This window comes from Sus scrofa, chromosome 11, assembly GCF_000003025.6.
Source record: "Sus scrofa isolate TJ Tabasco breed Duroc chromosome 11, Sscrofa11.1, whole genome shotgun sequence".
Lineage (NCBI taxonomy): Eukaryota > Metazoa > Chordata > Mammalia > Artiodactyla > Suidae > Sus > Sus scrofa.
The window spans coordinates 2433240-2456096 of NC_010453.5; the positions used below are offsets into that span (position 1 = coordinate 2433240).

General features: G+C 49.6%; 1 protein-coding gene across 3 annotated transcripts in view; it reads right to left on the bottom strand.

The window, feature by feature from the left end:
* The window catches only part of SACS (sacsin molecular chaperone), a 73351-nt gene extending 50834 nt beyond the window's left edge, over nt 1-22517 (bottom strand). For all 3 annotated transcript variants that reach the window (XM_021065465.1, XM_021065464.1, XM_021065462.1), the window contains exons 1-2: nt 22231-22517; nt 8859-9381 (exon numbers count right to left, since the gene is read on the bottom strand). In XM_021065465.1, coding sequence (XP_020921124.1) covers nt 8859-8915 — 57 coding nt within the window. In that variant the 5' untranslated portion in view covers nt 8916-9381; nt 22231-22517. The remainder of the gene's footprint in view (nt 1-8858; nt 9382-22230) is intronic.

The window sequence follows — 22857 nt, forward strand, 5'->3', positions numbered from 1 at the left end:
AGGGTTTTCAATAACCTTATCGTAGCATGACCTATGCATCCAAAGACTATGATGATAAGGGGCTCTTGGGAAAGCGGAGACGGAAAGGCACTTTCTCAGGGACTGTGGGCAGCGGGCAGAGAAGCCTTCGTTGGCCTCTGTGCGGAAGATGACATCGGCAAAGCCCTTGTCCTCCCTACAGACCTTCTCTCCTCTCCTTCTGGGACTCGACTGGAGCTCAGCTAAGCCTTCCCTCGTTAAGAAAAAAAGAAAAACCAGACAGCAAAGGGGCTGGCACCTCATCCTTCTTAAAGAGCCCATCTGCCTCCCTCCTCCTTCAGGCCAAAGGGAAAAGACCAAATGCAACGGCGTCGCAAGCTGTTCATGTTCGGCTCTGCCTCATGCAGCCTTCTTGCCACAGGAGAGAGGTCCATTCCTTTCTTTTGTTTCTTCTTCTTTTTCTTTTTTTTGTGGGCTGTGAGAAGGGGGTGGTAATTTAACCCAGGTCAAAATGTCAGTTGGGTTGACTGTGCCTGCCTGTGCCAGATGTCACAAGAGTACGCGATTGCTTTTACACAGGTTTTCTGTTTTTCATGTTTTCTATGAACGTTCAAGGGACTTGTTTTTCCTATTCACTCTTTCGGGGCTTTTTCTCCAGAACCTATTACGTGCTCTAGGAGGTGCTGCAGGTTTCAGATTGCGTTTGGCGCCGAAAAGAAGTAGCGTTTTGTTTCTATGCTGTTTTTCTAGGGCTTCTGCTTTCAATCACAACAGGCTAGAAATGAGACCCATGTATATGAAAGTTTCAAATATAAATCGTTTTTCCCACTGCTTAATTTAAAAAATAATCATAATCTGGAGTCAATCGGACTCAAAGGTATCATTTCGATTCATTTCCATAGGAGATTTCCTCCCTCGTACTGAATTAGGAGATTCAGGAAATGAGATCATTTAAAACCTGTTTCATGCTGGGTAATAAATTAGCTTTATATGGTTCTCCAGGAAAAAAAGCTGTCAGTGGATTCTTGGGCGGGCGGGCGGGAGGGCTTCCTCAGTAGCGTTTAAAGGGCAATGATTCCGACAGCCACGGGAACAAACGTGGTTCTCCTGCTGTTGCTGTTGCTCTTCTCCCTTGCATGCCTTCTGGGGACTGCACTGCAAGTCCCTGGCTCGTCTCAGACGAGAGCCTGCCTGGAGCCGGGCAGCCCTGGGGGCTCCTGGGGATGGCCTGCAGCTTCAGGAGTGCACCCCCCGACCCCAGCTGTGCACCCTGGGTCCTGTCGGAAGGGACACCTAGGGTTTGCTTTTAACACCCTGATGCAAAGAAAAAGAGGGACCTGAACAAATTCGGCAGAGTTCCCATCACCACTGAATCTGCACAAGGGTCCTAGGTCCCTCTACTTCTTTCTAAGTCTGAAATTGCTCCTGACAAAAGCTTTATCAAGCAGGAGGGGGCCACAGCCACGTGTAGGGTTTCTGCCAAGTCCAGCTCAGATGGTCAAGCCCACACATGTCTCCACAGCCTCACACCTTCCCTCTGCCGGAGGGCCCGCTCTGTGCCCTGCACTTGGCCCTGGGCTGCCCATGTGGACTGAGCATCAGTGGGGCTGGGCTGCTGGATGGACAGCAAGAAGAGGCCGGAGGCCCGCAGGCTGCAGGTTGAGGTGGCCCAGAGGAGCCCCAGCAGGAGGTGGGAGGGAGGAAGGAGAGCGAGGTCAGGACGTGGGCTCCCCCCAAAGCCACCCGCAGCCCCTCCCCGGCCTGACTGTGTCCTTCAGCCAAAGGTCCCTGCCATCTCCAGGGCCCTGCTCTCCAGCGTGGCGCTTCGTCCCTCGGACCCCTTGGGTCTCCGGGTTCCTGGGCGATTTCTGCTGGTTCCTTCTCATCTTTGTGCGTAAACCCTTGGGTTATCCAGGCCTGACCGTGGGGTCCTGACCCCTGGGCCGCTCAACACAGCACGATGGCTGATCGGCCCATGACAGGGCAGGAGCATCCCACTCGCATCCATGGAAAGCTGCAGCTGCACCGCACCCACCAGTATGTTCCCTCCTCCTACCGATGCCTCCCCGAGCCAGGTCTGGGCGGACCTCTTCCCTCTGAGGCTGACGGCGCTAACAGCCCGGCAGCTGTTGCAGACCAGACACAGGCCCCAGATACTCCACAGACCGGCCAAGAGGCTCACCAAGGGCTGGTGCCCCCTCCCCACCCAGGACTCATGAGATGGAACCAGGGCTGGAATACCCGGTAGGCTTTCCTGCCTGCCCACCAAGCATCACGTCGCCTCTCCAGGACTCTTTTTCTTTTTTTTTTTTTTTTTGTCTTTTGTCTTTTTTGTTGTTGTTGTTATTGTTGCTATTTCTTGGGCCGCTCCCGCGGCATATGGAGGTTCCCAGGCTAGGGGTTGAATCGGAGCTGTAGCCACCAGCCTACACCAGAGCCACAGCAACGCGGGATCCGAGCCGCGTCTGCGACCTACACCACAGCTCACGGCAACGCTGGGTCGTTAACCCACTGAGCAAGGGCAGGGATTGAACCCGCAACCTCATGGTTCCTAGTCGGATTCGTTAACCACTGCGCCATGACGGGAACTCCAGGACTCTTTTTCTAAAGACACCGCAGTGGGATCCTCCCCAGGCCCTCTCTTTGCATCTTGTATTTCCCCTTCTGATGGCCAATGACCCTCCATAAGCCCCTCCCCTAAACAGGTAGCAGCACAGATGGACACAATGAGGGGACGTGGTGAGGGGACGCAGACAGGGCAGGAAGGGAACTCCTTCCAACCAACCAAGAGGGACAAGTCAGGCAGGTTTGCAACTGCTCACTAGGCTGGGCTGGGCATGGCCGCGCCGTTCCTGCAGCGCCTGCACGACAGGTGCTCTGAGCTGCAGGTGAGCCACCCAAAGACACCTGGGCTTTGTGCTTCTGGAGAACAGAGGGATGGGAGAAGGGCGACCAGTCAGATACAACACAAGTAACTCCCATTCAAAGTCTCCGGTTTAGCAATATCGTCGGCGTTATTCTCCCTATATTAGGGGGAAAAAGGTAACTTATTCAAGGCCGATGACTAGTAAATGGGATTCAAACCAAGTATGTCTGGCTCAAAAGTTGATACTCTTTCCATTACACAATTTGTTTGCTCTTAAAGAAGCTGGGAGGCGTTGGTTGAGGTGGTTTGGTTTTGTTTGGATGCTGAGGTATCTAAGGAGGGTGGAGAGAGAAGTGAGAGAGGGGGCAGGACAGGACCCATCCTCTCCCTCGTCCTCATCACGCGAAGGACCGGTGTGGAGCCTGCGAGGCCAGAGGTGAAGGTCAGGTTCACGAAACACTGGATGGAAGGAAAGCCAGGCAGCACCGCCTCTCTCCTAGGAGACAAAACCAGCCCAGCCTCGAGGAGACCCTCTTCCTCTCCCGGACCTCCCCAGGCACAGGCTGCAGTCGCTTTGGCCCCAAGGGGTCCTCACAGAGGCACGAGCTGCAGAGGTCCTGACAAGTCCCCTTGACCCAGAGGCTCGAGGGGAAAGAACATGCGCAAATTCGATCTGAGCCTGGGGAGATGTCACCGCCCCAAGGACGTCCAGAAACAGCGGGAGGAAGAGCTGACACCAGGCAGGAGCGTGGGGCTTGAGGTCTTACCAAGCAGCCAAAGGCCCGGAGCGTAGAGACATGGGCGTAAATATTAACTGACTTTATTTATACTCACGAGCCCCTGAAACCTAGCGGGTGTGGAACAACTGCTAAGCCACTCGTTCCTGCTTTGGACCCTGTCTCTGTGCCTCTGGTTGGGTTATTGCCCCGAGCGAGATCCATGGCTCCAAGCCTGGACCCACTTCTGTCCCTTCTCAGAAGCCAGGGCTGGAAAGTCAGGATGGAAAATAATACAGGAAAAGAATATATACATATTTATGACTGAGTCACTCTGCTCTACAGCAGAAGTGGGCCCAACGCAGTAAATCAACTCCACTTTCCTAATAATTAAGTAAATAGATGATGAAATGAATTTGTATCAAAAAAAAAAGAAGCAGAGGGGAGTTCCCATCATGGCTCAGTGGGTAATGAATCTGACTAGGAACCATGAGGTTGCAGGTTTGATCCCTGGCCTCGCTCATTGGGTTAAGGATCTGGCATTGCCATGAGCTGTGGTGTAGGTCAAAGACAGAGCTTGGATCTGGCATTGCTATGGCTGTGGCATAGGCTGGCAGCTACAGCTCTGACTCACCCCCTAGCCTGGAAACCTCCACATGCCGTGGGTGCGGCCCTAGAAAAGACACAAAGACAAAAAAAAAAGAAGAGGAAGTCAAGGCTGGCTGGCTTTCCCCACCCTCCCCAGCCCACCTGCTCTTCCCGGTCTAGGCTTAGTTTTCCTGTACTTGGACTCGGCTTATCTGCTGCTCTGCTCAAGACTGGTCTCCTGCTCTCTCTGAATCGTTGTTACTCCTAATACGGAGAGATAATAAAACATAAATATGCGGTCTTTGCCTCCAGGACCTGGCACGAAGCTCCTAAGACTCATGGAATTGCCCTTGTGATGCGAGCCTTTCGTATGCTAATGAGGTAACTGGAGGCAGGGCCCCCAGAGGGCCTCAGGACTTGGGGGGCAGGGGGATGTTGGCTGCCAAAGGAACCAACCACGTGATGGAAGGGTGGCACCTTCAGCCCCATCTCCAGGGAGGGCAGGACGGCTAGAGATTGGATTCAACGACCAAGGGCCAATGACTTAATTAATCACGCCAACGAAATGGAACTTTGAAGGGAATAATATGTATGTATGTGTGTACGTGTGTATGTATTTATTTATTCATTCATCCATTCTTTTTACCACGGCACCTGTAGCATATGGAAGTTCCCAGGCCAGGGGTCAAATTAGAGCTGCAGGTGCCAGCCTATCTGCAGTTCACAGCAATGAGGGATGCTTAACCCACTGATCGAGGCCAGGGACCCAACCCACATCCTCCAAAAGACTGTGGGGTTCTTAACCAGCTGAGCCACAGTGGGAACTCCCTGCGTCATATTCTTGATAATAAACTGAATTGTAAACAAAGAGCTTTCTGCGTTCTGAGTCAGTCTGGTGAATGACTGAGCCTGAGGGAGGTGGTCACGGGAGTCCCTGACTCTGCGGTTGGTATAGCCTGCGGATCCTGTTTGCCTCTGAGGCAGAGGCAGCCCCGCAGGATGGAGCCTCTAACCTGCGGGGTCTGTGCTCACTCTGGGTCGTCAGCGTCAGAACGGATCTGAGTCGCGGGGCACGCAGGTGATACTGGAGAATTCGGGGATCCGTGGTTGTGGGAAGGATGACTCAACACCCACCCTCACCAGGCTGCTGATATTCCTGTGAAACGCACCCGGCCCTCCGACTGCCCGATGGTCAGGAAGAGCCCTGAAGAGAGCCACCGTAGAGCCACCGTAGAGCCGGCAGGTAAGTGCCACCCCCGCCAGAACTGCCGTCGTCTCCCACCTGGACTCTGACGGCGCACAGTGGTCCCTGCCTCGACCGCTGCCCTCTGCTCGGCTGGCGGGATCCCTTCCCAGCAGCAGCCAGACCACGCCGGTCCTTCAAACCCCTCGGCAGGTCCCCCATCCCCTTCAGAGCCTCCGATGCTGACGCCCCGGCCCTCGGCCCTTCCCACAGCACGCCAGCCCCCTCCTTGTTCTTGGACCGGGCCAGGCAGCACCCGCCCCGGGGGATGTGCGTGGGCTCCCCATCTGGAACATTCTTCCCCTAAATAGCTCATGATTAATTCCCTCACCCGCTTCAAGTGGCACCCTCTCCGGGAGGTCTGCCCTGCCCGTCCTACGTAAGACTGACCCACGTCCTACGAAGCCCTGTCACAGGCCCGCCTCCCTTTCCTTGGCCACCGTTGCGTCCGTTCCTTCGTACAAAGGGCCGCATAACTTAATGATGTGTTAGCTTTATGGTGTATTTTCTGTCTTCCCTGGTTGAATGGGAAATTCTCAAGAGTCCGTATCTACGTCCGTTCCATCCTTCTAAGAACCTGGTGTAATAAACGCTCGACACGCGTTAGTTGAATGAGTGGCTCCATGAACCGTGGTTTGTCTGGAGGATCCTATCTGAAAGGGCTGCACTGCGGTCCCCCGGTTAGAGGTACACTCCCCTCGCCGCACAGACCCCGGAGGAAGGCAGGAGAGGCCGGGCCAGTCGTGTCTGGACTGGAACCCAGCAAGGGTGCTTCCTTGACCAAACGTTAGAAGGCGCCTCTGAACCCTCTCTCAGGCCTTGTCCTCAGGCTCTCTCTTTGACCTGCGGAGCCCAGTTTCAGCAAAGACACCCTCTGCCAGTTTAACAAGAATCTTCTCACCCTAGACATCCGATTAATCTCCACCTAATCAAAGTCCTCCTCCCCGACCCCCAGTACCTGGTCACCCTGGCTTGTCTGCAGCAAGAATCCCCTACCCTTGATGGCTCCTCTTACTAATCCACCGACCCCCTCACTCTGCTCATGGGTTACGCATCCCCAGCTGTCTTAGAGGTTAGGCTAGACCTCTCGCCCCAGTGCAGTGGTCCTAACACCTACTGCAGTGGCCCTAAATAAAATCATCTCTACCATTGTAGCCAGTGTCAGGCTAATTTTTTCTTTAACCCACCCTAGGAGGATTTTCTCATCTGTCAAATCAGACGCTAAGACAGGGTCGCCTAAGCACTGCCACCGGCCTGCATCACACTGTACCTGGAACAGTTTCCTTGGCATCCATCCTAGGGGGAGGTTGCCTCAAGTCTGGTGCACCTGCCACATCCTGGAACCTGCTCTTTTCGCACTGATCCAAACGGACACTCCAGAGTTTTCCAGAAGCCACGGAAGGAACCAGGCCCAAAGTGGCCTTCAACAACGGAGAATGTCTCTGCATTCAGCTTCAATGCCCAGACGGTAGAGTCACTGATATATCTGCTTTTATTTTATTTTAACACATTTTATACTGCCCATCACACAGATATTCCGACTTCTTTCCCCCCCGAGAACTTACATAGAGCCAGTGCCCCCGGAAGGCGCTGCATGTTAATGCAGTGGCTCTGAGCAAGCCCTGCCAACCACACACGCCCCTGAGACCTTGGGACCCAGCACCCAGAGATCAAGAAGTCCACCTTGGATCAGCTCTACTTTAAGGAAAAAGCGGAAGAAGAAGAAGAAGAAGTCCACCTTGGATCCTTTTCAGCTTTAAAAATTATCACCTTGTCCTCGTTCAAAAACATCAGGTAACTGAGTGTTATACAGGTATGGTCTTCGTAAGACAGGTTTCCAATGTCTTCATCAAAGTGTGTTTATGAAATAGTATTAAGTCAATGCTTTGCTTCTCAACTCATTCACTCTAGTCTATGTATTCATCAAATGCTGCTGTATCCAATCCCTGGCATTTTAGCTTTAAGTACATCATGAGTTCTGAGGAAATTCTAGAGTACCCAAAGCCTAGAGGAGGTACGTCCTGCAAAGATACTCTCAACGTTAATTGACACTTTGTTCTCCCTATAAACAGACTTTATCGCCTAGTGACTGCAACAACCATCCAGCCTGTTGTGTTTTCCAGCACCTGAGAGATGCTTCAAATCAGTCCCCGTTGTTGAAAATGTGTACTTGTCAGCATTCATGACTCGATGTCACCGCTGCCCTTTAGAACAAATTCATAAATGAAATAATTTCTAACGAGCAAATCAGCCAATGGACAAGTTGTAGGAAAATGAGTTCACCTTAAACTTGAAAAAAAAAATGTCCCTTCAACACTAAAGGGAAAGCACTATATGAAAGCAGTTTAGAAAGTTTAAAAAAAAAAAAAAAACCACAGAAATACTGTGATATACCAAGAACGGGGCTACTTCAGTGTAGCTGGTTCTCTCAAGCTGAAACTATCGGACATCAGTAATGGCGACAAAAATTCATCGAGACGACTCCTTATACTACTAGAAATACCAAACAATCAAATACGCCAATTCATCAACAAAAATCAAATCCTTTAACAGTCTCAATACCTGTGCAATTCACATATTTAAGCAACAACCAGGCACAACATTAAGCCTGATTGGTTAAGAGTCCAATTCTGTTGGAAAAAAAGTTACACTCACTTCCCCCCATCTGGTGAATAAAAAAATTTGAAAGGTAAAGAGAAAAACACACATTGGTTTTTTGCTTTTTTTCAAAGTTTCAAATCTGGAAAGCCAAATTTAAAAAGTCATTTCATCTGTTGACATACTTGGTTAGATGCCGTGAAGCCTGACCTGGTCTCTACGGCCCTAAATGTTAAATTATTGAACGCACTGTTTGGACACAGCAGTCAAAAATCAGTGAGAGAGTATTTTGTAATATGCGTAAGAAAAAAGCAGCGCTACAGAAAACTATGCGGGGTCGTTATCCATACTCACCAATGCTCTATTTGGCATAAATCCTCACGCTTATGCAATATGTTCCTATGAAGCAGCCACTCGATTTGAGGAAAGAGCAAATGTTACCTTTGACCACCAGAGTGTATAAGGGAGAAGTTCAGCGCTCTCCCGAATCCTCTGTCAACATACCTGACGCCACTCCAAGCATTTCACAGGTGTGAGTTAATAGCTTCCCAAGCATCATGGGCCAGTGAAAGGCGCCAGTGTATACACTTTACGACGGGGGAAAAGAGGATACATCTGGTCCACGGTCTGTTCCCAGAGCCACATCAGGAAACGAAATCCAGAACCACGGGGAGAAATGGAAGGACGGATGCCGACCCACTGCCTTTCGCACCACTGCCCTCAGAGCCAACGCCCGCAGGCGAGAGTCACCTCTCACCTCCAGGGAGCGCCCCCTGGTTTCTGCCCACATACGCGGCACGTGGGAAAAGCCACGACGGTCCCTTCCCCATGCAGTGTCGCCGCCGTGTCGACCCATCAGCTCGCTTACCTCTTTTCCTGGGTCTCCATGATCCCGTGGCCTGGACCGTCCGTCTGGGAAGACCATGAAATCTTGTTCTTTCTCCCCGGTCGGGCCTGGGCTTCCTTTAAGCGCGTCGTCCCGTTGGGCTCTGCCTGCCCAGGGGAGAGGCTGAGCCCCCTCAGGGTCCGCTCATCGGCCGCCGGCGGCGGCGTCCAGAAGCATCGCTGAGTCCTGTGCCTGTGCCCCTTCGCGCGAGCCTCCAGTCTCGAAACAGCACCTTCTTGGGCTTGGCCTCTGCCCCAATAACCCACAGATGGTCTCAGGGAAAAATGGTATCGACTAGCTGATGGGTCTTGGCTTTTCCCCAAAGCGAAGATGAGCTGTTTTCAGCTGAGGCGCTCCCGTGTTTCTTTCGGAAGGTGGTGGACCCCGTGGCCGGTCTCGGGCTGCGTGTGCCTCACTCTCGTCTCAGCAGACGCGCAGGGCTCCTTGGTGGGCATCTCTCTTCTGGCACTGGGGACACCTGCATCCTGGCATCACTTTTGAGACCCTGAAAGAAAGATCAAGGAAGGGTCAGAGAAGGCAGAGGGGGAAAGGTGTCAACGTCAATGCACTGGAAATGCAGATTCCCACGGAAGCCGGGCAGGGTTCTGAGCTCCAGGGACTTTCTAATTATAAACTGCTGGCTGCACCACAGCCCTGCCAAGTAGCATGGCACTTAGCCCTCCGCTCGCCACGGCAGATGCACATCATAAGCACACAGGGCCGTCGCTATAAATAAAAGCACATCAACTGAATTTCGTCTCATGTCCTCATGCCCTCTGCATTTCTCCTCATTCCTCCAGCTCCCTGGCTTCTGCCCAGTGAAATATGCCTTCCTAGCAATACCCCTAGGTCCAAACCAATGACTTTACACATTATCAAAAAGACCTCTATGTTAACAAAAGGAGAGTCTTTATTTTTCCAGTAGCACATTTAATAACTTTTGGTACCTGCAACAGTCTGATATTTTAAGAAATTAGAAGAAAAATGATCAACTTTGTCAACAATGCTAAGTCGGGGGGGGGGGGGGACATGAATTTTCCGCCACTCCTACAAACGTCGTGGTTACAAATTCTTTACACTTTTCAAGGCGCCCTCTCTTAGACATTACCACAGCTGTGGCACGGGTCACAGCTCTGGCTCAGATCCAGTCCCTGGCCTGGGGACGTCCATACGACACGCGTACAGCCGAAAAAGAAAAGCAAATTAAAATGTAAGAATTAATACCAAGGAATTATAACAGCAAGTGAATAGGAGGCTTTTGTAGGATAATGAATTTTAAAACGTGGACTCTTGAGTTTGAAAGGCTTAGATTAAGTAAGGTTATGCAAACTCACGTGGAGAATTAGGCTGCATTTCCGTATCTGTAAAACAAGGGACCTGCAGTGAGTGTTCTAACTGATCAACTCCTCTAAAATTCTACGATTCTGGGAGTTCCCATCACGGCTCAGCAGTTAGTGAACCCGACCAGCATTCACGAGGATGCGGGTTCGATCCCTGACCTCGCTCAGTGGGTTAAGGATTCGGCATTGCCGTGAGCTGTGGTGTAGGTCACAGACGTGGCTTGGATCCTGTGTTCCTGCAGCTGTGGTACCGGCTGGCAGCTATAGCCCTGACTGGACCCCGAGCCTGGGAATCTCCATATTGCCTTGGGTGTGGCCCCCAAAATAAAATAGAAGTCTATGATTCTAAACAAGCGTGTGTGCTTTTAATTCATCAACAGTTCTGACGGCAGGAATTAATCCAAACATGTCAGTCAGTTATTTATTTATTTATTTATTTATCTACTGTCTTTTTGCCTTTTCTAGGGCTGCTCCTGCGGCACATGGAGGTTCCCAGGCTAGGGGTCGAATCGGAGCTGTAGCCACTGGCCTACACCACAGCTCACGGCAACGCCTGATCCTTAACCCACTGAGCAAGGTCAGGGATCGAACCCGCAACCTCACGGTTCCTAGCAGGATTCGTTAACCACTACGCCATGACGGGAACTCCAAAAACATGTCTTTTAAATACAAAAGAAAAGCCCATGAAAATGTCATTTTAAAGATAACCATGAGTGAGTTCCCTGCTGGTGCAGCACATTAAGGAGCCGGCTCAGATGCTGCTGTGGCACAGATGTGATCCCAGGCCCAGGAACTTCCACATGTCACCAGTGTGGCCAAGAAAAAAAGAAAAAAAGGCACCCATCAAATATGAGCATATATTGAACAGATGCAAGCTATACATGAACGTTCGCCGTAAAGCGCGAGCCTCCCAGGGAAATGTGGAATTGGTTCTCCTTGGAGCAGGACTGTCCAGGCTCCGCCTGCAGCCTGTCCGGGTGAGCCGCTCGGGAAGCCTCTGTGGGACTGTAGACGGAAGTGGATTCCTGATCGCAGTGGATCACTGCACATCTGTGCTCACCAACCCCACTGAACGAGCGCCCATCTCCAATTCCAGCTCGTTGATACCTTTTAAAATATGTATTCTGTCATTTGGGCTATGAATTAACTTTCCATCACCTGGCTTGTTTGATAAATTTGCTACACAGCAGAGAGCCCTGTGGCAAATCATTGTAACGTTCCTCCAGGTAGATAAGGATACATTCACTACAAACGACAATCTGTGGATGGTTTTTCCTAAATAACTCTGAGCCCCATGAATGAGCACCGTACAAACTGACTCCGTCACTTCCAGCAGGACACGATGACCTTGGCCGGCATATTATTAAGGCCAAGACACGGTCCTTCTCCTGCCCTCTGCGGGGCTGTCCATCTAAAAATCTTGTCAGGACGGAGGTGCTTTACAGAAGTGCCCTGGATGGACCCATGCAGGGCCCCAAGGATCCCGGTGTCCCGTCTCACAGCCCGTGACCTCTGCTAGCAATCCAGTCTCATGTCCCCTGCTTTACGAACACCTCACCCACCATTTAGAATTCCCCAAAGCACTACTCTTCCTTTTTTGGACCCTGGATCATGTGTATTCCTATGTCTCCCCAGGACCTGTCCTGGCCTCTGATGATTCAGACATCACCCTCTGTGGCGGGATGACTGCATGTGCCATCAACATGCAAGTGGAGGGCAGAAGGCAGGGTGTCGCCTGGAATGTGAGTTTCCCAACGATAGTCACAAATGATAGTCATCTCATGAGGTTTCTTTTTTTTTCTTTTTAGGGCCGTACCTGTGGCATATGGAGATTCCCAGGCCAGGGGTCAGAGCTACAGCCGCTGGCCTACCCCACGGCTCACATAAACACCCGACCCTTAACCCACTGAGCGAAACCAGGGATCGAATCCGCAACCTCATGGTTCCTAGTCGGATTCGCTTCTGCTGTGCCATGACGGGAACTCCATCTCTCATAATGTTTCTCATATTTGAGAGGCAACACACCACTTTGGGGAGGTTTGGCCTACTGCGTATCACCTGTTTGAATATTTCCTTAATGTTTTTTTTTTTCTTAAAGTGACTCTCAACTTAAATAAGCATATTATAAAGGGAAATTTTCCATCCACAATATAAATAGAAACCCAACATCATGTTGCACAAATAGAGGGTAGACCTAAAAATAAATAAAATGAATAGAAAGGAGTCATTAAATTCTGGTTGAAAACAAGCACCCACAAAAAACACCAAGTCTTTGACTTGCTCTTTCTTTATGTCATAAATGGGGATGAGTAAAGTTAGAGGACATTTATTCAATAATTTCACTCAGGAAGAAGAAAGGTTGAAAATTAAGTATCCATTTCAAGAACTGAGTAAAAAGATTATGCGGGAGTTTCCGTTGTGGCTCTATGGTAACAAGCCCGATTAGCATCCATGAGGATTCGAGGTCGATCCCTGGCCTCACTCAGTGGGTTAGGGATCCAGCGTTGCCAAGAGCTGTGCTGTAGGTCACAGATGCAGCTTGGGTCCTGCAGTGATTGCTGTGGCTGTGGTGCAGGCCGGCAGCTGCAGCTCTGATTGGACCCCTAGCCTGGGAACCTCCATATACCAAGGGTGTGGCTCTAAAAAGACAAAGAAACAAAAAACAGTAAAAGCTGAGAAGCAGATCCCAGCACTGATGGAAACCCGACAGAAGCCAGCGGCGTCTGCCGCGTTCAATGGGCAAAGCTGGACCATTTGGAAAACGTCACTGGAACAAATGCTTCTCCAGCCAGAAACTTAAATGCATCTGCACGTCGCAGAGCGCACAGTGTCAGTTCCAGATGAGGAAGGGCGCAAGTGAGAACAGCAGCCCTTAGAGGTTTTAGAAAGAGATACAGTCTCGTAAACTGACGACATTAGGGCAGAGAAAACTCCTTAAGCAACAAAGAGAAAGCACAGAACCATAGAAGAAAAGATGGTAACGCTCAAACCCCATTAAAATGAAGACCTTCTGGAGTTCCCTTGCGGCGCAGGGGGTTAGGGATCAGCATGGTCACTGCTATGGCGTGGGTTCGATCCCTGGCCTGGCAACTTCTGCATGCCGTGGCCAGGGCCCAAAAAGGAAAAAAAAGAGATGAATTTCTCTTCATCTAATGCAAGCTACACAAATCAGCAGACTCTCTGCCGCGCAGATAATCAACAAAGAGCTCTCAAAAATAAAAAAAGGAACAGCCTCAAAGAAAAGTGGACAAAAGACTACATACTCTTTTGCATGCCTAATATTTCCATTTCAAATGATAAAAATTCAATTTGTACTGTAAACTGCATCTTGTACATGGGATTATGTTTGGAAATACGTTCATAACATGATAAAGAAATCTCATCTTTGCAGTAGTACCTTTAATATCTCTCATTTATTGTAATAGCTGTTAATTAAGAATAACAGATGGAAGACAAGGGTCTACACAATAAGGTGTTTGTTTTGTTTGTTTTAAAGTGGCTGCACCCGTGACATATGGAGGTTCCCAGGCTAGGGGTCGAATCAGAGCTGCAGCTGCCGGCCTACACCAGGGCCACAGCCACGCGGGATCCGAGCCACATCTGTAACCTACACCACAGCTCACAGCAACGCCAGATCCTTAACCCACGGAGCGAGGCCAGGGAATGAACCTGCATTCTCATGGATAACTCATCAGGTTCTTAACCCACTGAGCCACAACGGGAACTCCAATAAGGTTTTTTAAGAGGAAGGAAGGAAGAGAAAAGGCAGGAGAGAAGGGATTTGCACAAAGAGTCGCCCCCTCCGTGCCTGGCCTTGTTTTGGGTGCTTACTTGAGGGGTGCCTAGGCCTTCCCTAAACACCAGCCACAGCCCTCCGCTATCGGGGTGCGCCACCAGCCCCTCAGGAACCCCCTGGAGAACTTATCCCCCAGGCGTTCCTGTAACCACACCACTGCTTTTGTTCCTTATTGATCATATGATGAACACGCTACAGGATTGTTATATATAAATTTTTCACATAATTTTTATATAAATGTAATTTTATATACACATTAAATGTTTCATGCTTCTCTTGTATGTAAATCTTCACCCTTTAACCCATTTTCGAGTACTTCAATACAGCACACATGTCCTTCTCTAAATCCTTAAGAATGACACTGCAGGGAAGGTAAAAGCTTAGCAGCCGTTTCGTTTTTAATGGCCCCTTGCTATGATCACACAGCCATCTGATGCCGTTTAAAAATGAAGAACTGTGAAGGCTCAAACTATCCCTACTAAGAAATTGCCCAGTTTCTCAGTAAGACAATCAACTCAATCATGATGCGATAAACCTGGGTTTTTGCTTTTGTGTTTTACTGCCTTCATAATACTTTTGTGCTTGTGTATTTCTTTAGCAGGGCTAAGAAAATTATACATAATGTACACAATATATACTATCTTAAATTTTGTATGGAGTTGAAGCGTTATTGGTAGTAAAATTATGATGCTGCATAGTGAGATGATCTTGTACAGGTATTTTTAATCTGTTAAAGTGATTTCGCAGATACTACGTCATTTCGGTCTTAGGACAGCCTAGCGATTAGGCAGAACGTTGCTGATTCCAATTGACAGACAAAGAAATTGGTGCCCAGGATAAAGCACCATCTCATGCGGGCTTCAACGCCCACGTCTCACCTCGGTCCCGCAGCTGAGTGCCAGACACAATACGTCCCGCTTCCTGGTCTGTGCCCATCTTCCCCAGCGCGGAAAGAAGCTGCTCCCATCCTATCATGTTGGGGACAGAGCAACTCCGCAGAGCCCCTGGCCTGGGGACCACCCACCCTCTCTGCGCCCAGCCGGCCTCACTGCAACCGGGGCCACCTGCTGCCCGGCACAGTCGCCACAGAGCCCAGCCGGAACTACGTCTGCAAGTGCCAGTGCACTTCGGGTGAGTCCGTCTTGCTCCTGGAATATTCTCCAACACTCCAAGGGACATGAAGCGTCCCTGGTCTCCTCTGCCCACGTCCTTGTCCTTCTCTCACACGTCAGGGGCCAGTCAACGCTCTGCATCCCTGGCCGTGCCCTCTGGCCAGCTGTGAGATCCACCCACTTGGCCTTGACGCCTGAGGCCACTGTCCAATGCAAGCCCAGGGTGTCCACCCGTGACGCCGTCACCATCTCAGCAAAAACACCTTGTTCTGGCAACCCGGGCCTCCCCACCCGGGGCGGGGGCCCCCTGGAAGGCCTCATTTAAGGAGTAGGAAGGAAACTGGCCAGCCCCACGGACTCACTGGGGTGAACGTTTCTTTGAGTTCCGCCACTGGCCGGACACACAGGGCCGAAATCCTGAAGGCTGAGTCCCAAGCGGGCAGGGACGTGCCCCTCAGCTCCACTGTCACCACAGCTTCCCTTTCCCCAGAAACGGTCTCTTCACCCGCTCGCTCCCGGCAGAGACGGGCCTGGCTCAGCGCTCGCCCGCTGAGGGGTACCCGTCGCTCTGAAGGTGGGCATGAAACCTCAACCTTACTTCTCATCGTGTCTGCTCCCACACACTCACACACAGCTACAGCCTCTGCGACGTGCTGCACAGCTACCCCTGAAAGGCCCTAGCGTGACAGAAGCGAGGAGCCAGGACAGCCAGACTTTGGGCCCGGGGGGCGCTTCCGCTGCAAGTGCCCTCAGAACAAGGGACTTGCTTCCTTCGCTCCTGAATGTCAGAGCAGAACGGGACTCAGCAAAGGCGGTAAAAGGCATCTGCGCAAACTGGAGACGTCCGATGGATTCACCCTCAAATCAACAGACCCAAACCTGAGACGAAGCAGGCGGGCGGCTCAGTGACACCCGGACCAGAGGCCACAGTCCACCGCAGAAAAGGCCACCGTCGCTGCCACCGCTATCTGACCTCAAGCACACATCCCCGACGCGGAAGATGGACCCAGATGCGTCTACAGAGCCCCAGACCAAGGCGCGCGATGCCTGGGTGTGCGTTCCAGTACAATGGACAGCAGGAAAGACGCGGATCCCACGTGGAGGAAGAGCAGTGTTTTTCCCAGGGTTCCAGACCCTTCTGTGTTTACAAATCTTCCTTGTCGGCTCCGCTGGGAGCCCCTCAAGACGGCCTTCATCTTTGCTTCCCTACTCGGTCAGATGGGGCCACGGATACAGAGCGCGCTCACTAAAGAATAAAAGTTTAGGCACTCGGAGTTCCCGTGCGGCGCAGCGGAAACAAATCCCACTAGGAACCATGAGGTTGTGGGTTCCATCCCTGGCCTCGCTCCGTGGGGTAAGGATCTGGCGTTGCCATGAGCTGTGGGGTAGGTCACAGATGCGGCTTGGATCCCATGTTGCTGTGGCTGTGGGGTAGGCCGGCGGCTACAGCGCCTCTTGGACCCCTAGCCTGGGAACCTCCATATGCTGTGGGTGCAGCCCTAGAAAAGAAAAAAAAAAAAAAGATTTAAAAAAAAGACAACAGGAGTTCCCATCGTGGCGCAGTGGTTAACGAATCCGACTAGGAACCATGAGGTTGCGGGTTCGGTCCCTGCCCTTGCTCAGTGGGTTAAGGATCCGGCGTTGCCGTGAGCTGTGGTGTAGGTTGCAGACGCGGCTCGGATCCCGCGTGGCTGTGGCTCTGGCATAGGCCGGTGGCTACAGCTCCGATTCGACCCCTAGCCTGGGAACCTCCATATGCCGCGGGAGCGGCCCAAGAAACAGCAACAACAACAAAAGACAAAAAAAAAAAAAAAAAAAAAAAAAAAGACAACAACAAAAAAAATGTAGTCACTTTGGCCAACTTCCAGGGAGGTAAAGACATGTGCTTGCAGAACGTATCTTAATGGAGCTGATTGGCCTCACTGTCCATCCGTCAACGAGCAGAGCTCATTGGTGGAGGTGTGGTCTAGGGGGACTGGCACGGATATAAAGTCCTTGCAGGCTGGAGTTTACCTTTAAAGCTCAATTACCTTCAAGGATAAAATTTTACCTAAAAATAATATACTCGACAGGCGAATTGTACAGTATGCGAATTATATCTCAAAAAAGCTTTCAAAAATAATTATAACAGGTTATACGATTGAAAGACCTCTCATTTGATATTATCAGAGTATTGTTATTACTATTATTGGGCTTTTCCAGGGGAAAGATAATACCCGCACAGGCACATGAAAACCAAAGTTCCTCTGGAAGCCACCAGGGGGCATGGCTCACCTGCCACCTGACCCCAGAGGTGGGGCTAAATGAGCTACTCTCAGTCTCATTGAAGGAGAAGGAGGAGCTTCCTGGTGGCTCAGTGGGTTAAGGATCCTGAGCTGTCTCTGCAGTGGCTCGAGTCATGACTGTGACACAGGTTCAATCCCTGGCCCAGGAACTTCCACGTGCCAAGGGCACAGCAAAAAAAAAAAAAAAAAGGGGGGGGGGAGAAAAAGAAGAAAAAAAATAAGCAATGAGGTCCTATCGTTTGGCACAGGGAACTATATCCAATCTCCTGGGATAGACCATGAAGGAAAATAATGAGAAAAAGAGTATATATATATATATATATATATATATATATATATATATATAACTGGCTTACTATGCTGTACAGCAGAAATTGGCACAGCATTGTAAATCAACTACACTTTAATATTTTAAAAATTTCTAAATTAAAAAAACATAAAAAATTGTTTTAAAGAAAAAAGTTAAAATGAAAGGAAAAAAAATGAGGAGGAAACTGAGGCTCCAAGAGAGGAAGAATCTGAGCCACATGACGTAGAGCCTGTTTTGAAAAACACAGTCATCTGACTCCAAATAAATATATTTAAAATCTTGGGTATTTTTTTTTCAGTCCTTAGCAGAGCCTCCGGGAGTATGAAAGCAAGTAGACGTAACATGCTCTTCAGGATAAGAACTTTTTAGGCTAATCATTGAACTTAAACATGTAATAAACAAAAGCATCAATAAATGAAACAAGTGAGCTGTTTTGCATATTATAGAAAGTTGGTAAAGACTGGATATAGTGTATAAGTTTAAAGACAACAAATTAATATCTTCACACAAAGTAACTATTATTTAATTCATCAATTAAGGTTCTATTTATATACAGTTGCCCAATTTAGCAAATAAAAATATGCCTAGTTAAGTTTGAATTTCAGGAGTTCCTGTTGTGGCTCTGGGGAAACAAATCCGACTAGCATCCATGAGGATGTGGGTTCAATCCCTGGCCGCATTCAGTGGGTTGGGGATCCAGCATTGCCAGGAGCTGTGGTGTCGGTCTCAAACTTGGCTGGACCCCTCATCGCTGTGGCTGTGGTGTAGGCTGGCAACTACAGCTCCGAGTCAACCCCTAGCCTGGGACCTTTCATATGCCATGGGTGCAGCCCGAAAAAGAAAAACAAAATTAAAAATAAGTTTGAATTTCAAATCAATAATTTTTTAGGACATGTTTACCTTAGCAATAGTTTCTGCAATTTATCCAGTAACTCTATTAGGATTTTTTTTTAATGGCTAAAGGTATCATTGCATTAAAAATAAGGAGAAAAACTAAACCTCCACTACTATGTTCAAATAGTGTACAAATCCCAGATACCCCGAAATTCAAATACAAACTCTTCCATTAGTACTTTAATGCCACAAGGAGATCTATGAAGTTTAAATGGTTACCTATAAAAACATTCAGGTGGCTTTGACTTATTTTAAAATGTCCTAGTTTCAGAGCATGTGAAAAGGATGTGTGAACTGCAGAGCCCACCTATTCTGGACTAGATAGATGATAGACTCTGGCCTAATCTGGAGCCAAAATGAAAATGAATGCTTGTCTGGGTGGACCTTTGCTGTAAAGGGGCCATCGAGTTCCCTCACCAAACTCAAAAGCCACGGGCACCCAGGATGTCACATCACCATGACCTCTAAGCGTCCCGAGAGGGGACAATGTGGTGCATCCCAGAGCTGGCATCTGAGTGCTTACTCATATTCAGCAAGAAAAAAAAAACTGTGGAGTTCCCTGGTGGCTTAGGGGTTAAAGGATCTGGCATTGTCACTGCTGAGTTGGATCCCTGGCCAAGGCAAAAAGAAAAAAGGAAAACAGGGAGCTTCCACTGTGGCAAAATGGGATCAGCAGCCTTTTGGGAGTGCTAGGGTGTGGGCTCAGTCTTGATCCCGGGCCAGCACAGTGGCTTGGGGATCTGGCGTTGCCACAGCTGTGTGTAGGTCACGCCTGCGGCTCAGATCTGATCCCTGGCCTGGAAGCTCCATGTGCCTCTGGGCAGCCAAAAAAAAAAAAAAAAAAAAGAAAGAAAAAAGTAAACTTTGACACCATCCCATCAACCCCCTCTTCCAACAAATAAGTGGCTGGGGCTCCACTCTGTCTTAATCTTGCATTTTATAATCTGCAAAATGGGCTGCCTGTTTCACAAGGCTGTTTCGAGAATGGAAGGAAACAACATAGGTGAAAGCACAGTATTTAATCCAATAATCGTTACAAACTGAGTATATGGCCTTGAAGGAAATGCAGATTGTCTACACCAGACCTCTCATCTTGGAGCTGAGGCTCCATGACTTTCCACTTAGCACAAAGGGAAGCCCAGCCTGAGGCAGAGACATGCGCCTCTGGTTCCCAGCCCAGCAGTTTCTCCCAGCTTCCCCGCATCGCGCATCCCTGAAGACCGGGCTCTACGCCTGCCCTCCACTGAAATCTGACACCATGAGCCAAGTGCAGAGTTTAAGGAAAGGAGAAGTAGCAAAGAGAAAGGAAGTGAAAGAGAAACTAAAACAGTGACCGGGATTGGCAATTTGAAAGGCAAGTTTCTACATATACACCATGGAATATTACTCAGCCATAAAAAAGAAATAAGGGCATTTGCAGCAACATGGATGGACCTAGAAATTATCATACTAAGTGCAGTTAGTCAGACAGTGAGAGACAAACATGTAATATCACTTATATTATGTGGAATCTTAAAAAAGGATACAACTGAACTTATTTCAGAACAGAAACAGACTCACAGACTTTGAAAAAGTTACGGGGGGCGGTGAGAGGGATGGACTGGAGGTTTGGGATGGAAACGTTATAAAATTAGGCTGTGATGATGGTTGTACAACTATAAATACAATAAAATTCATTGAGTTATTTAAAAAAAAGAAAAGAAAAGCAAGTTCCACTCAGGTAGCCCCAGATCAGAACAGCCACAGGAAGCGCCCCTGTTTCCAGGTCGGCAGCCATTGCCTGGGTCCCCTTAGCTGTCCTCACTTGGACCCATGGCAGGAGAGTCAATACCATCTGCCATCGTACAGGATGGAACAGGAGCTATAGACAAAGGCAGGTGCAACACCCTCCCCCGGAGACCACCCCCGTGGCAACATGGAAACATCAGCTTTACCTCTATAATAAGAGATCCTGAGCAAGTACTCAAGACATTTTTTGGTACCTAGAGTTGACGAAGATGCACTTGGTCAAGAGAGTGTTTGAAAAGTCATTCCTTTAGCGAGATGGTGTGAGAAACCACCTTCGCCAGCTTTCCCAGGGATGGGCGGACGGGTGGTGGGCGCATGGAAGGGGAAAACGACAAACACCTGGTAAATAGCTGCCTTGTGCGAGTCCCGTGCCAGGCGCCTTCAGATGCTCTGGCTCATTTCAACCCCCGTGAATAACAACTGCCCTCCTCTCCAACACAGGAAGGAACTGCGGCTCACAGAAGTGAGTGAATTTCCAGGGGCTGCAGAGCTATCTGAACCCGAGGCTGCTGAGAGCAAACCCAGCAAAAAGCAACAACACATGAGATGCTGCGGATGTAAGCCAACCTTGGGCTTAAAATAAGGCTGTAACGGGGCTTTTCTTCTTCTTAAGTGAAGGATAGAAAAACACCGTATTCAAAATGGAAAAGATCTTACAAACCAAGCAAGGGAAATGTGGGAATAGTGGGCATCTGGCTGGGGTGGTTTGAAAGGGAGACTAAAGGAGCCTTGACCTCCACAGAAGAGAAGGGGGAAATTGGCCAGCGCAGAGCCAGGATGGAAAAGAAAGGATGAAGGGACGGCCCCGGAGAAAGGAGGAAAAGGAACGAGGTGTCATTTGTCCACGACGTAAAGTAAGACTTTGCAGCAAGATGAGGGAAAGAAAGCTGGTTAGTTTTAAGGATGTGATAACCATGCATTAAGCTCGTACGTATCCGGCTATCAGTGAATAGCTTAAAAACAAAACAAAAACAAAACAGTGTGGGAGATTTGCTTTTCTTTGGGGGGTACTCTTTTTTTCATTTTTAAAAAATGTTATCGAAGTGTAGTTGGTTCGCAATGTCGTGTTAGTTTCTGCTGTACCACAAAGTGACTCAGTTGTACGTAAACACATATCCATTCTTTTCCAGACTCCTTTCCCACATAGGTTCTAGAGATTTGCTCTTCAAGCGACAACTAAAATGGGATTGAATATCAGCCTCTTCCCTCAGAATGACGTGGGGCGGCCCCGCGTGGGGAAGCACATGGAGTTGACCTGTATTCGTCTTTGACTTAAAGGAACAGGCTTCCGTCGCATAGAGAGGATAAAATTAAAGCCCCAACAGCTGACATGTCAGAAACCAACCAGCACTCTTCACTGAGGCATTAACCTTATTTTAAGAAAAATTTAAAAAGAGCCAGAGATTTTTGTTTCTGAAACCTGGGGCACTCTTTCTAAGAATTTAATGCTCACTTAGTAAAATAAAATTTAAGTAACAAAGTAAAATGTTTTCCAAAAAAAGCAGGATTTTCAGCGATTACCACATAAGACAACTATAACATATAAGGACCATTTAAGGGCTTGCTGTTTAAATGAGGGCAGTTACTATGCATTGGGCTGGAGGCCACTTTGGGAATCCCACTTATTGTTCCAGAGGACTTTACACAGGGCCCCCCACTCTGCATAACAGCCGGGACCCTTTGTGAGCAAGCCACCCCCACCCGCCAGCCCGGATGGGAATTACAACGACAAAGCCGGGAGACTCTCTAGTAACCCTGCAGGTGCCTCACCCACAAACCCCGCAGGCTGCGGCCCAAACTGGGAATTCTCCAAAGAACCCCTTACTCACAGAGGCACAGCGGGAGAAAGGAGCTTCTCTGTCCTTCCAGAGGGCGGTTTCCGAAAACGACCGCGGAGCCCCGCAGTCCTGGTCCCAGCCCGGCTCTCAGGGCACCCGGCGCCCCTTCACCCGCGGAGCCCGCATCCCTCCGCTCCCGTGACATCTAGCCGGGTCCTCGCACGCTCACTGGCCGCTGCCAGCATCGCGTCCCGGCCTTTGTTGTCCTTTTGTCCCATCAGCAGGTTCCAGCGTGATCACCACTGCAGCCGCACTGGTCCAGGCCACTGGATGCCGCTGCCGCAGTCGCCCCCCCACCCCCACCCCCACCGCCTTTTTTTTTTTCTTTTTTTTTTTCTTTTTAAAGAGATAGGACGCCAGCCACCTTGGTGTCAGTATCACTGCAGAATGCGGCAGGGGCGCTCCAGCTGGCGGTGCAGCTGCCCTAAGCGCATGGTCTGTTCTCTTCAAACTGCAAAGATTCCTTTAGGAGGAAGGCATGGCTACCAGGAGGCCACCTCTACTGGACACCGACAGACCCAAGGCCCTGTGACCTTAGACAAGTCCCTTCGGGGTCACACTTTCCCAGCCAAAAAGCAAACACGTGACCCGACAATGCCTAGTCCGGAAATCTTCGTG